Genomic DNA, 15,369 nt, shown 5'->3' with positions numbered 1-15,369 from the left:
TTTCTTCCAATGTATCGAATTATTGCTGGGCCATGTCTTGTGTTGTGCTTGGTACTTGTGTGAAATGTTAAATGTTAACTGTCCATCCTGTCTATACTATCCCTTACAGTGATAATCCCATTTTACTAAAATGGGAGCTTGTAATAATAGAGATGTACAAGATTCTGAGAGGCAGAGATAAGGTAGACTGCCAGCACCTTTTTCCCTAGGGCCAGATGCAGCAAACACCTGTACAAAGTGAAGGGAGGGAGTTTAGGGGAGACATCAGGGGTGTATGTGTTTTTTTTTACACAGAGAGTTGAAGGTGCTAGAATGCTTCGTCAGAAGTGGTGGTGGGGGCTGAAAAAAGAGGCATTTATGAGTCTTTTAGACAGGCACATGGGGTAGGAAGGATTTAGTTTTTTTTATTGGTAGAAGTATTGGGGTGGGCACATCCGAGGGCAGAAGGGCCTGTACTGTAGTGTTCTATGAAATATTTGGACAAAAATGTAGGATGAAACAAATATTGGCAGAGTTTTGAATCATGAGGAAGCGGAATATAAACCAATGGGAAATATGGGAAGAGAATTGACAGAAATAGGGAGAAGGGATGGAAAAGGAGTTTAATCTGGATAAAGTGTGAAATGAAAAAAATAAAAAGTTGAAACACTGGGGTCGAGTGCAGTACACAAACGTGCTGGAGAAACTCAGCAGGCCACGCAGCATCCACAGGAAGTAAAAGGCCATCGACATTTTGGGTCTGGGCCTTTTGTCAGGGAATCGGCACTTTCTCGTGTGTGTGTGTGTGTGTGTGTGTGTGTGTGTGTGTGTGTGTGTGTGTGTGTGTGTGTGTGTGTGTGTGTGTGTGTGTGTGTGTGTGTGTGTGAGAGAGAAAGATATGTCGACAAGGTTCATAGTCAACGTAGTTGTACATCTCTGAAAGTGCCAACAAGTGTAGAAAAGTCCGGCATTATGCCTTCATCAGACAGTGTGTGTTGAGAATGAAAGTCAGGAAGTCATGTTGCAGCTATATACAGTTAAATTTAAATTCAGACACACAGCACGCTAACAGGCCCTTTCAAGGCCTTGCCGTCCAATTATACCCCCCCCCCCCGTATGTTTTCAAGAGTGGGAGGAAACTGGAACACCCGAAGGAAACCCATGCAGGTATGAGGAAGAATCTACAGACAGTGCTGCATTCGTACCTGGGTCACTGAAGTCCAGGATTTTAAAATAAACCACCATCAGCTCCTTTAACAGACCATTTAAAGCCGGTACATGGCGCCGTCAGTAGTTAGTCTGGGTGGTGGAAGCCTGCGGAGGAGTGCTGTGTCTCCACTCCCTACTCTCCCCAGGTCTGCACCTGTGACAGCACCATTTTATTATCGACAAGAGGGCTAAAAGGTGGTTATTCCAAGTGAAGGGAGAAAATTTAGGGGAAGCATCAGGGATAAGAGCTGTGGGTGCCAAGAAGTGGGGGGAGGGGGGTGGTGGTGGACGCTGTGACATTAGGGGCATTTAAGAGACTGTTAGGCCATTAGGTGGAAAAAAAATAGAGGGTTACAAGGTTGGAAGGGTTTCATTTTTTTACTATAGGAATATATAGGTCAGCATAATATCGAGGGGTGAAGGGCCTGTTTGGTGCTATAATGTTCTATGTTAACAGTAAAAGGAGACAAATTAGTATACTTGTGCATGAATTGAAAGGCGTTAACAGGTAACTGCAGCAGACAGTTAAGGTAGTCAAACTGTATACGGTATTTACACATACACTTAAACAGCACAAAGTATACAGCTCTAATGTTTACAAATGGGATTAGCACAGCTTCTGTTTCCATGCTGTTATAACTCTGTGATTATGAAGGGAGTCATGGTTGAGGTTTATAACATTATGAGGTGTATGTGAGCATGAGCTGCCATCTGATGTAGTGAATGAAGGCTCGATCTTGAGCTTTACAAATAAATTGGATAAATACGTGGATAGGAGAGGTCTGGAGGGTTATGGAATAAGAGCAGGTCACTGGGACTAGCTAGTTTTATTGGTCGGCAGAGACCAGAAGAGTTGAATGGCCTGTTTTTCTGTGCTGTAATGTTCTATGGAAAGATATATTTTTGAAAACCTGGGGAATTGACGGCTATAGGAATCTAGCACACGGTGGAGCTGAAGTCTAAGCCAGTGGTTCTCAACCTTTTTCTCCCCCACTCACATAGGATGCTCTGTGATTAGTAAGGGAATACTTAAGGTGGTGTGTGAGTGGGGTTGAGAACCACTTCAGCTATAACCATGTTGAACTATGGGGTTTTATCAGGAGCCATAAATTTTTAAATTTAAATTTAGACATATAGCATGGTGACAGGCCATTTTGGCTCACGAGTCCGTGCCACCCAATTTATACCCAATTAACCTACACTCCCAGTATGTTTTTGAAAGCTGGGAGGAAACCAGAGCCTTTGGGGAACACCTATGCAGACATGGGGAGAACGTACAAACTCCTTACAGATAGCGTGGGACTTTGTACGTTCTCTCCATGTCTGCATGAGCCATGGTCTACCCTTTTTGCTACTTTTCTCACCTCAGAATCTTGATGAAGGAAATTTCTCGGTCATCAACCACCCACGTCTCTTGGCTGAATCAAAAGAAAATGGCTCATCTCTTTAATCCATCTCCCATTCTTGCTCTTTCCTCAAAGCCTTGAAAACCTCGGTTTTAGCTGATTCTATTAGAATTTCAGTTGAATCTGCTTCCAAAATCTTTACATGCTGTATGGACCAATCCTAAACTGCATTTTAAAAAATTCTGCTTCACTCTTACTTATTGCTCTTTCCCATGTACCTCTATAAATTTAGATATGTAGCACGGTAAGAGGCCCTTCTGTCCTACAAGTCCGTGCCCCCTAAATACATCAATTAACCTGTATGTGTACTTTCTTTGGAAGGGTGGAAGGAAACCAGAGCACCCAGAGGAAACTCACGCAGACACAGTGAAAACGTGCAAGCTCCTTACAGACAGCACGGGATTCCAAACCTGGGTTGCTGGTGCTGTAACAGCGTGGTGCTAACCGCGCACTCCCATTTCACATATCAACATAACAATGTTTATACTTGAATACTGAGGAAATATACAGAGTATTGACTGTGATGCTGAATATAAGCCCCAGCATTCAATTAAGGTTCACTCCACCTGGGACTTTGGTTAAAGAACTGGGGTTAAATCCATGACTTTGGGAACTACCATTAGTTGAAAAATCAAATGACCTATCGAGCCATTAGGAAAAAAATGTGAAGGTATAAAATGTGGATATCAGAAATGATTTAAATTATCATTAGAGGGGGAAGTGATTGAAGGAGGAACCAGAATTCTATCCAAGAGAGATTTAGAGTTGCAGTTAGCGAGAAGAAAGAAGAAAGAAGACCGCAGAGCCCACCTCACTGACAAAAGGCAAAGGAGGAAAAACCCAACACCCAACCCCAACCAACCAATTTTCCCTTGCAACCGCTGCAACCGTGTCTGCCTGTCCCGCATCGAACTTGTCAGCCACAAACGAGCCTGCAGCTGACGTGGACATTTACCCCCTCCATAAATTTTCGTCCGCGAAGCCAAGCCAAAGAGAAGAGTGCAGCGTTGTTACAGCACCAACGACCGGGGTTCGAGTCCTGTGCTGTCTGTAAGGAGTTTGCACACTCTCCCCATGTCTGTGTGGGTTTCCTCTGGGTGCTCCAGTTTCCTCCCACCCTTCAAAATGTACCGACATTGTAGGTTAATTGGGGTATTTGGGTGGGATAGGCCCCTGGGCCAGAAGGGACTGTTACCGTGCTCTTTACATTACAAAATTTAAAGAGAACAGAAGTCCCTTGCAAGTAAAGATCCATTTAAAATGTCAGCTCCAAGTTAGCGAGGAACTCTGGCTCAGGATCTTGCTGAAATTACACAACAGTGGACCGGCGCAGGGCATCACCCCCCGGTTGGGAAGGAGAAGCCTGAGAGACGACCTGACAGTGAAGATGACCATGGCAGTGGACCAGCGAGGGACTCAGCGGCAGAAGGACCCACAGAAGCTGCGACTTGCGGTCGAGGGAACCACACAGGCTGCAGGGTGCTGTGGACCAGCTCGTGGGAACCAGGTTCCAGAACCGGGATTTGAGAAGGTGTTGAGGGTAAGAAAGGCTCCTGAAGGACGCTGAAGGTTTGCTGATAGTATGGGAGGTCTGGATCTGGAGTTCAGATTGCCAATGGATGCAGCAGGAGGCAAATTTATGGATGGACACTCAGTGTCTGAGGGGACTCTCTTTTGCTTCTCTTTCCCTTAGGGGTGCCAGGCAATGCCTTACAGCAGGCAAAGGTTGAAGTCTATCATGTACAGTAAAACCCCCGATATTTGACTCCGTGGGGACTGGTAAATGCTGGATAAGTACATTTTGGGGGTGGCTTGAGATTGCGTGATGCGTGGAGTGGCGAACTGACTGCTGGGTTGGGGGCACCAATTTTAAACTTTTGTTTTTTCTACAATTCTTTTTCCAGTTGCTTGAATTCCAGATAACAGGGATTTTTCTGTATATTACATTTTTTGCAATGCAAATGACAATAGAAGAAACCTTGAATCTAGGAACAAATTTACACTTCATCTTTGAGTATACAGTAAAACATCCACGCTAGGCACTTACCCCTTGTCAAAGGTGAACAAAGACTTCAGGAACTGGGAGGCATGGGTCCCTATGAACACAGATGGAATTGTGATCCGACGTCTGATTTCCTCTGAAAAATTAAAAACATCAGCAATGGACTTGGAATGTTTCCTACACTGACATCACCAGTTTGTACAGAGGTTAAGGTGCAAGAGTAACAACTGGAGTCTTAACGTGGACAAGACGGAGGAATTGTTGGTGGGTTTCAGAAGGACCAGGAGCAGCCATCCTTCACTACACCAACAACTCTGTGGTGGAAGAGAGTGGAGAGCACCAAGTTCCTTGGAGTTCACTTAACTCGTGACCTATTGGGGACATGCATCTCCTCACTAGACAGGAAGGTGCACTTCCCGAGAAGTCAGAAGCGGGCAAGGCCATCATTGTGTCAATCTTCCACAGGAGCTCTATTGGGAGCATCCTGGCCGGCCACATCACAGTGTGGTACGGTTGCTGCAGTGAAATGGATCAGAGGTCAATCCACAGGACCATGAGAATGGTAGAGAGGGTCACTGTGTTATCACCCCTCCCTCCCCTCATCGACATGATCTACCAGGATGATTGACTGAATAGGGCACGCAAAATCATTGAGGATCCCTTCCACCCTGCACACAGCACCTTTTAGCTGCTCCCGTTGGGGAAGAGATCCAGGAGGATCAGAGCCAGCACCACCAGGCTGAGGAACAGCTTCTTCTACAGGCAGTGAGAATGCTGAACTGCTCACTCCAACCATCTGGGATTCTCATATTCATAAAAATATTTATTTATATGTATGAATTCTTGTCCTGCATGTGATTTATGTCTGGTTGTGTGTTTGTGTGTTTTGTACCAAGGACCGGAGATCACTGTTTCATCGTTGTACTTATGCAATCAGATGTCAATGAACTTGACTTGAAACATACTTCGAGGTCACCTTCACGCTATTCCAAACAGCATTAGTTTCCAGGTGCACAACTAGTTCTTGACATCACAGATTCATAGAGTATACAGCAAACAGACAGACAACCATCCACGCTGACCAAGATGCCTGTATCTATGCTGGCCCCATTTGTCTGCCTTCGGTCCATCTCCCTCTAAACCTTTTCTGCCCACGTTCATGATCCACTATGTCCATGTGTGGAAAGTGTGATGACCCACTGCATCACTGCCTGGTATGGGGCCACCAATATCTCTGAGCAGAAAGCCCTGCAAAAGGGAGGGGGGCACAGCCCAGTAAATCACAGGCAAAACTTTCCACACCATCGAGAACATCTTTGTAGAATGTTGCCGTCGAACAGCAACAGCAATTATCAAGGAGCTCTCAAGGTCACTGTGCCGGTTGATCTGATAGTTAGGAAGGCCTATGGAATGCTGGGCTTCATTAGTCGAGGGACTGAATTCAAGAGTCATGAGGTGATGTTGCAGCTCCAATCCAGGCAACATCCTGGTAAATCTCCTCTGCACCCTCTCCATAGCTTCCACATCCTTCCTATAATGATGGAGAGGAGATTTACCAGGATGTTGCCTGGATTGGAAAATATGTCTTATAAGCAAGGTGAGCAAAGCTGGGGTTTTTCTCTTTGGAGTGAAAAAGAATGAGAGGTGCCTGGAGGTCTGCAAGATTATGAAAGGCATAGATAAGGTGGACAATTAGCATCTTTTCTCCAGGTGGGAGTCGCAAACACCAGAGGATATCTGGACAAAGCGCTGGGAGGAATGTTAAGGGGAGTCGTCAGGTTGTGTTTTTTTTTCCCCAAACACAAAGTTGTGGGTGCCTGGAATGCCTTCAGGGGTGGTGGAGGTTGGGACAAAGGGACATTCAAAAGACTCTAAGACAGGCATATTGATGAAAGGAAAAATAGCGGGATATGAGGTAGGGAGGGTTCGTATGGCAGGCATATATGGGTTGGCACAACATTGTGGGCTGAAGGGTCTACATTCTGTGGTAATGTTCTAATGGTTAAAAGGATCCGCTCTATCCAGGACAACGCTCTGTTCTCGCTGCTGCCATCAGGGAAAGAGGTATCAGTGCCACAAGACTCACATCACCAGCTGCTATTCCTCCACCATCAGGCTCCTCATCGGCAAACTCAATCACTCATTTAAGGACTCTTAATCTGCACTTTATTACCAATTTTTTTTCTGTATTTGCAGTTTGTTTACATTTCTCTCTTTCATATACAGATCTTTTTGCTCATACAAGGTTTACAGATAAATAGGAATTCTGCCTGGCTTGCAGAATCCGAGGATTGTATGTGATGGCATGTATGTCTGACAATAAATTTGAACTTTACCTGTCTCGATGTTACAATTGTGCCTTCCTCTGTTGGCACCTCATCCCATAAACTAAGCCTCCTGTGTGCACGAAATCTTAGACCTCAGATCCCCTTTCCATCTTTCACCTTAAACTAATGCCTTCTAACATAACAGAGGGCTTGCCTCGGACCTCCATCCCCTAAAATAATAAAATGATAAGAAGGCAAAATGACTTGATCCAGTGTGTAAAAGTAGATGACACAATTTTCTTGTTCATTTTCATTGTGTGATGACATTGTTTAATGGTTTTATTGTATTGTATATGTTGAACGTTTAATGGGTTTGGAGGGGGGTGGGAAGGGGGGAGGGAAGGTAGGGGGGAAAAAAGGGGAGAAAATGCCACTGTGTATATTTAAGAGGGAAATGTTTGTATGTATTTTGATTGATATGGTTCACAGAGTGAAAAATAAAAAATAAAAATTTTAAACTAATGCCTTCTAGTTTCAGACTCTCCTGTCCTGGAGAACACTGTGACTGTCTGTCCAATCCTTGTCCCCTCATCCCTTCACAAATCACCACAAGGTCACCCCTCAGCCTCCTGAACTCCAGGGAAAGCCCCAGAATATCCCACTTCTCCTCAAAATTGATGCCCTCAGTCTTGTCAACACCCCTGCAAATATTCCTGAGGTGTGGCGTCTTGAACTATGGCCTATCTAACGTCTACAAATGTAGCATGATGCACTCAGTCCCTTGACCAATGACACCATACGCCTCCTTCAGCACAGTCTCATAGTTCCCTGAAAGTGGTGGAGCAATTTATTTATACTCCAAGGTCTTGCCTGTTCAATAAAAATCCCCCAAGCATTATCATTTACTGTGCAGACCATGGCATGATTTCTCATACATCGGCTATTGCTTTGCCCACTTTCCAAGTTCATTTAGATCAGTGTTTTTCAAACTGCACCCCCCCCCCAACTCACATTCGACTTTAAGGAATCTCTATGCCATAAGTGCTGTGATTGATAAGGGATTGCTTAAGGTGGTATGTGAGTGGGAGAAAAGGTTGAGAACCACTGCCAATTGTTACTGAAATATTTGGAGTTATGAAACCGTGCACATAAACCACGATTAAAACAGTGGTTTTCAAACTTTTTCTTCTCACTCACATTTTACCTTAAAAGCGATCCCTTTCCAATCACAGACCACCAATGGCATAGGGATTGCTTAAGGTGGAATGTGAGTTTAGGGGCAGTTTGAAAACCACTGATTTAGATCCTAATGTAACATTAGACAACCCTCTTAATTGTCCAATATGCAGTAAAAAACCCTGGTATCCAACACCTATGGGAATTGGTAGATGCTGGATAAGTGCATTTTCCAGTTGCTTGAGACTTTTACAATGCCTGATTAATACACCTGCATTAAGAATAAACAGTTTTAAAGACAAAAATACTCTATTGTACTTGCACTAAACCAGTGGTTCTCAACCTTTTTCTTTCCACTCACATCCCACTTTAAGAATTCCCTACGCCACTGGTGCTCTGATTAGTAAGGGATTGTTTCAGGTGGGGTGTGGGTAGGAAGGGAAGGTTGGGAACTACTGCTCTTGACCCAATTGTTACTGAAATATTTTGCTTGAGAAAAATTGTCATTGGCTCATTTCCTTTGGAGTTCTGAGACCGTGCACATAATAAGTCAGTGAGGGACAATTAAAACAGTGGTTATCAAACTTTTTCTTTCCACCAAACTTTCTTCTGACTCCTACCGCCAATCCAGTTTCGTAACCAATTTGTTCTCTTGCCCTTGTTCCTGTGTATTATAACATTTCTTCTTGCCTACCATGTTGTACTGTGGATTGTGGAGGAACATGTGTGTTCTCTGGTGGGAATGTGGATTATGGGGGGCCATGCGACCTCTCCAGCAGGAGCCTAGGCAGAAGTCACCTCACGTGCCAATCAAGGGTTAGATCTGCCCACATGTGATGATGATGCCCGATTGGCCCTGGCAGCTGACATGTGATTGATCCTCCAGGTGCCAATCAATGGTAAGATCTGCATATCTACCCACAGGTGAGGCTGTTGCACGAATGGTCTCAGCCCTGTATTGAAAAAGCCAAGCACTTGCACTCTCTCTCTCTCTCTTTTCCCCCACTTCTCTTTGTTTCCTGCTGCCTTCAAACCCACCCTGGTCCGGAGGGCCGACTGCAATGGGTCAGTCCTGGATCCTGTGCCAATGCTGGAAACCAGGTTAATATCTATGTACTTGTTAGTTGTGACCATTGCTGAGCTCCAGGCTTCAGACAGCTCTGGAGGGCCAACTGCAAAGGAGCCGTCCTGGGTCCTGAGCAACGGGAACACTGGAGACCAGGTGTATGTACATATACTCATTTTTAAAAATCTTTTTAAAAAAGTTTTATTTTTCACACTATGAACCATACTGACCAAAATACACACAAACATTTCCCTCTTGAATATTCAGTGTAATTTTCTCCCCTTGCCCCCCTCCCTTCCCTCCCTCCTTCACCCCACCCTCCCCACCCACTCAACGTTCAACATATATGATACATTAAACCCATTAAACAATGTCCTCACACAATGAAAATAAACAAGAAATTTGTGTCATCTACTTTTATATACTGGGTCAGTTCATTTCGTCTTCTTCTCATTCTGTCATTTTAGGGGGTGGAGGTCCGCAGTAGGACTTCTCTGTTGTGTTCCATGTACGGTTCTCAAATTTGTTCGAATACTGTGACATTATTTCTTAAATTATATGTTATTTTTCCAATGGAATACATTCATTCATTTCCATATACCATTGCTGTATTCTCAGGCTATCTTCTAATTTCCAGGTTGACATAATACATTTTTTTGCTACAGCAAAGGCTATCATAATAAATCTTTTTTGTGCTCCATCCAAATCGAGGCCAAATTCTTTACTTCTTATATTACTTAGAAGAAAGATCTCTGGATTTTTTGGTATGTTGTTTTTTGTGATTTTATTTAATACCTGATATAGATCTTCCCAAAACTTTTTCACTTTCTCACATGCCCAAATTGCATGTACTGTTGTTCCCGTTTCCTTCTTACAGCAAAAACATCTATCTGATACTGTTGGGTCCCATTTATTTAACTTTTGGGGCGTGGTGTATAGCCTGTGTAACCAATTATTACTGTATCAAGCGTAACCTCGTGTTTATTGTATTTCTCATAGTTCCGGAGCATAGCTTTTCCCATGTTTCATTCTTTATGTTTAGATCTTGTTCCCATTTTTGTTTGGGTTTACAGCTTGTTTCCTCATTCTCTTTCTCTTGCAGTTTGATGTACATGTTTGTTATAAATCTTTTTATTATCATTGTGTCTGTAATCACATATTCAAAGCTGCTTCCTTCTGGAAACCTCAGCCTGCTTCCCAATTTGTCCTTCAATTAGGTTTTCAGTTGGTGGTATGCAAACATTGTACCGTAAGTTATACCATATTGTACTTCATTTGTTCAAAAGATAATAATTTAGTTCCCAAAAAACAATTTCCTATTCTTTTGATCCCTTTTCTCTACCATTCTCTAAAGGAAAGGTTATCTATTGTGAAAGGGAATAGTTGATTTTGCGTCAATATTAATTTTGGTAGTTGATAATTTGTTTTATTCCTTTCTACGTGAATCTTCTTCAAAATGTTGAGCTGATGATGCAGTACTGGTGAATTCCGATGTTGCACTAGCTTTTCATCCTACTTATATAGGATATGTTCAGCTACCTTCTCCCCTATTTTATCTAGCTCTAATCTGGTTTTTCCCTTGTTTGATAAAAATCTGTTAGGTATCTTAATTGTGCTGCTCTATAATAATTCTTAAAGTTTGGTAGCTGTAAGCCCCCTTGTTTGTACCATTCTGTTAATTTATCTAGCGCTATCCTCGGTTTCCCCCCTTTCCATAAAAATTTCCTTATTATTTTCTTTAGCTCCTTGAAGAATTTCTCTGTTAGGTGAATTGGTAACGATTGGAATAGGTATTGTATCCTTGGGAAGATATTCATTTTAATGCAATTTACCTTTCCTATCAGTGTTAGTGGTAAATCTTTCCAATGTTCTAAGTCGTCTTGTAAAATTTCTTCATTAATGGCTGATAATTTAGTTTGTATAGATGGCCAAGATTATTATCTAGTTGTCTATCTAGGTATCGGATTGCTTGTGTTTGCCATCTAAATGGTGATTCTTTCTTAAACGTTGTGAAATCCGCATTATTCATTAGCATCGCTTCACTTTTATTTGCATTGATCTTGAACCCCGATGCTTCTCCATATTCTTTCAATTTCTTATGTAATTTTTTTATAGATATTTCTGGTTCTGTTAAGTATACTATGATGTCATCTACAAATAGACTGATTTTATATTCTTTCTCTTTTATTTTTATCCCTCTTATTTTATTTTCTGTTCTTATCAGTTTTGCCAGTGGTTCTATAGCTAACGCGAACAGTGAGGGAGATAGTGGACATCCCTGCCTCGTTGACCTGCTTAATTTAAATTGGTTTGATATATATCCATTTACTGTCACCTTCGCCAATGGTCCCTTATATAATGCTTTAATCCAATTAATATATTTCTCTGGTAGGTTGAACCTCTGTAGTACTTTGAATAAATAATTCCATTCTACTCTGTCAAAGGCTTTCTCTGCGTCTAAGTCAACCGCCACTGTTGGTGTCTTATTTCCCTGTACTGCATGGATTAAGTTAATGAACTTACAGATATTGTCCGTTGTTCGTCCTTCCTTAATAAATCCAGTTTGATCTAGTTTTACTATTTTTAGTACACAGTCGGCCAATCTATTTGCTAATAGTTTAGCTATTATCTTATAATCTGAGTTAAGTAGAGATATTGGTCTATACAATGCTGGTGTTAGTGGATCTTTCCCCATCTTTGGTATTACTGTAATTATTGCTGTTTTGCATGAATCTGGCATGTTTTGTGCTTCTTCAATCTGGTTCATTACTTCCAGGAGAGGAGGAATTAATAAGTCTTTAAATGTTTTATAGAATTCTATTGGGAGTCCGTCCTCTCCCAGCGTTTTATTGTTCGGTAGTTTTTTTAATATATCCTGTATTTCCTTTATTTCAAATTATTTTATTAATTTATTTTACTCCTCTTCTTGCAATTTCGGTAGTTCAACTTTACCTAGAAACTCATCTATTTTGTCTTCTTTCCCTTCGTTCTCAGTTTGATATAATTGCTCGTTGAATTCCTTGAAGTTTTCATTGATCTCCGGTGGGCTATATGTAATTTGTTTGTCCCTTTTCCTTGATGCCAATACCGTTCTTTTAGCCTGTTCTGTTTTAAGCTGCCAAGCTAGTATTTTGTGCGTTTTTTCTCCTAGCTCATAATACTTCTGGTTTGTCTTCATTATGTTCTTCTCCACTTTATACGTTTGTAGTGTTTCATATTTTTTTTTTGTCCGCCAATTCTCTTCTTTTTGTTGCATCTTCCCTTGTTGCTAATTCTTTTTCTGTACTTACTATTTCCCTTTCCAGCTGTTCTATTTCCCGATTGTAGTCCTTCTTCATCTTAGTTACATAACTTATTATCTGCCCTCTGATGAACGCTTTCATTGCATCCCATAGTATAAATTTATCTTTCACTGATTCTGTATTTATTTCAAAGTATATTTTAATTTGTCGCTCAATTAATTCTCTAAAATCCTGTCTTTTAAGTAGCATGGAGTTTAATCTCCATCAACACGTTTTCAGTGGGATGTGCTCCAGCTCTTTTGCTAATAACAGGGGTGAGTGATCCGATAACAATCTAGCTTTATTTTCCATTTTTCTAACTCTCCCTTGGATGTGGGCTGACAACAGGAACAGGTCTATCCTTGAGTATGTTTTATGTCTACCCAAATAATATGAGTATTCCTTCTCCTTTGGGTGTTGTCTCCTCCATATATCCAAAAGTTGCATTTCCTGCATCGATTTAACCATAAATTTGGTTACTTTGTTCTTTCTGCTAGTCTTTTGTCCAGTTTTGTCCAAATTAAGGTTAAAGTCCCCTCCTATCAGTATATTCCCCTGCGTATCTACAATATTCAAAAAGATATTTTGCATAAATTTTTGATCCTCTTCATTATGTGCATATACATTGAGCAAATTCCAAAATTCTGAATATATCTGACACTTTATCATTACATACCTCCCTGCTGAATCTATTATTTCCTCCTCTATTTTGATTGGTACATTTTTATTGATTAATATAGCTACTCCTCTGGCTTTTGAATTATATGATGCTGCCGTTACATGCCCTACCCAGTCTCTCCTTAATTCCACTTCAGTTAGATGTGTTTCCTGCACGAATGCTATATCAATTTTTTCTTTCTTCAGTAAATTTAACAGCCTCTTCCTTTTGATTTGGTTATGTATTCCGTTTATATTTATAGTCATATAGTTCAACATGGCCATTTCATACTTTTTTTACCTCTCATTTCCGCTTCCTCATCACCACCTTTCCTCCTTATCCATTTCTGGTTTTTTTTGAACACACTGTAAGACAACACTTCTAAAACATAAAATATTTCCACTATTCCCACATCTAAAATTCCCTTAACCCCAAATGTCCCCCTCCCTCTGAGTTGCCCCTTGTCCCTTGCCGGGCAACCACAACTCCCCTCTCCATTTGGATTGCGAACCCGCTCGCGTCAACTGATTTCGCAGTGACTGTTATTCTCTCCCTCCCAGCCCCCTCCAGAAGACTTTTATCTTCACATATAATAAAGCTCACCCTCTTAATTCCCCCCTTACTTCCTCTCTACCCTTTCTTCCCCTTTTTAGTTCTTACTTATACATTATTTTTCTTCTTTATATGAAGTTTGTCATCATTTTTGTTGTTACATTTCTTCATCTCTCTGACTGTTTTGCAGGCTTTTTGCAAATTCTTGTACTTTCTCCGGATCCGAGAACAGTCTGCTTTGCTGCCCTGGGCTAACTATTTTAAGCACCGTTGGATATCTTAACATAAATTTATAGCCTTTCTTCCATAGGATCGATTTTGCTGTGTTAAACTCCTTCCTCTTCTTCAGGAGCTCAAAACTTATGTCTGGGTAGAAAAATTTTTTTTGACCTTTGTATTCCAGTGGCTTTTTGTCTTCTCTTATTTTCCTCATTGCTTTCTCCAATATATTTTCTCTTGTCATATATCTCAGGAATTTTACTAGAATGGATCTTGGTTTTTGTTGTGGCTGTGGTTTTGGGGCTAATGTTCTGTGTGCCCTTTCTATTTCCATTCCTTCCTGTATTTCTGGCATTCCTAGGACCCTGGGGATCTATTCTTTTATAAATTCTTTCATATCTTTGCCTTCTTCATCTTCCTTAAAGCCCACTATCTTTATATTGTTTCTCCTATTATAGTTTTCCATTATATCCATCTTATGAGCAAACAACTCCTGTGTTTCTTTAACTTTTTTATCAGTTTCTTCCAATTTTCTTTTTAAGTCGTCCACTTCCATTTCTACGGCTGTTTCTCGTTCTTCCACCTTGTCTACTCTTTTCCCTATTTCTGTCATGACCATCTCTAATCCTCTAATCTACTCACTTCTTCTTCTGTAGCTTTCATTCTTCTTTTTATTTCATTAAATTCTCGTGTCTGCCATTCTTTTACTGCTTCTATATATTCTTGATTTTTTTAAAAATCTATGTACAGTCTTTTCCCTTTATCTTCTATTTCTCTGAGCAGAGCTCGATGTTCTCCTTCTTCTTCTTCTGTGTCTGCTTTAGGGTTTGTGCTTTCTTCTTCTCTTCCTTGTATCCGTGTCTAATCTGACTTTCTTGTTGGGCTGTTTGTCTCAGTTTGCTGGGTATTTTTTTTTATGGTGTCTTGATGTTGGTCCTCTTCTTCCGGGCTGGTTATCTGTTGTGTCTCTGATTTCCTTTTTTCATTCTCCTCCCTCCCGTTCCCGTTATTTTCTGTATCTTCCCGCTAGGAGCCCAGCTGTCAGGTCTTTCTCAGCTGGTCCCCCCTCCCGTTGGTGTTGTCTTTGTCATGCACGGTTGCGCACCTCTGTTTGGCTCCGTGAGCCATCTTTGTAGTCCTGCGTTCAGTGGGTCACGACCCTGCGGGGTTTCCACTGACCTCAGGGAGTGGGCTCCTCTTTCCACGGTGGGTCCCTGCTTCTTCATACAGGTAAGGCCTTCACCTGGCGTCTTTCCTTCTTTTCTTCCCGTTGTTTTTAGCTTTTCTTTCTTTGGTGCCATTTCCTCCACACTTTTATTTTTTATTTGTTGTGGTTTGTGTGTCTGGGGTTTGCTTTTTCTTTACTTTTTTCCTCCTTTTCTGGATAAGGCTGGTATTCTCCTACCGGCCACTACTCCATCACGTGACTCCTCCGTGCATATACTCATTTAATTGTCATGTGGCTGGGGGTGGTGGGTCCTGATCAAGTCAAACCCCCGTTTTTCGGTATACTGTGCCTGTGGTTGGTGGGTGCTGATCAAGTTAAACCCTCAT

General features: G+C 41.6%; 1 protein-coding gene across 3 annotated transcripts in view; it reads right to left on the bottom strand.

Annotated features, from left to right (window-relative positions):
• LOC138754860 (E3 ubiquitin-protein ligase RNF167-like) overlaps positions 1-15,369 on the bottom strand; it is a 166,492-nt gene that overhangs the window by 101,088 nt on the left and 50,035 nt on the right. For all 3 annotated transcript variants that reach the window (XM_069919776.1, XM_069919774.1, XM_069919775.1), the window contains one exon: positions 4,642-4,732. In XM_069919776.1, the coding sequence (XP_069775877.1) occupies positions 4,642-4,732 (91 nt within the window). The remainder of the gene's footprint in view (positions 1-4,641; positions 4,733-15,369) is intronic.

This window comes from Narcine bancroftii, chromosome 2 (assembly GCF_036971445.1).
Source record: "Narcine bancroftii isolate sNarBan1 chromosome 2, sNarBan1.hap1, whole genome shotgun sequence".
NCBI lineage: Eukaryota > Metazoa > Chordata > Chondrichthyes > Torpediniformes > Narcinidae > Narcine > Narcine bancroftii.
This window is presented reverse-complemented; position numbering and strand designations above follow the sequence as displayed.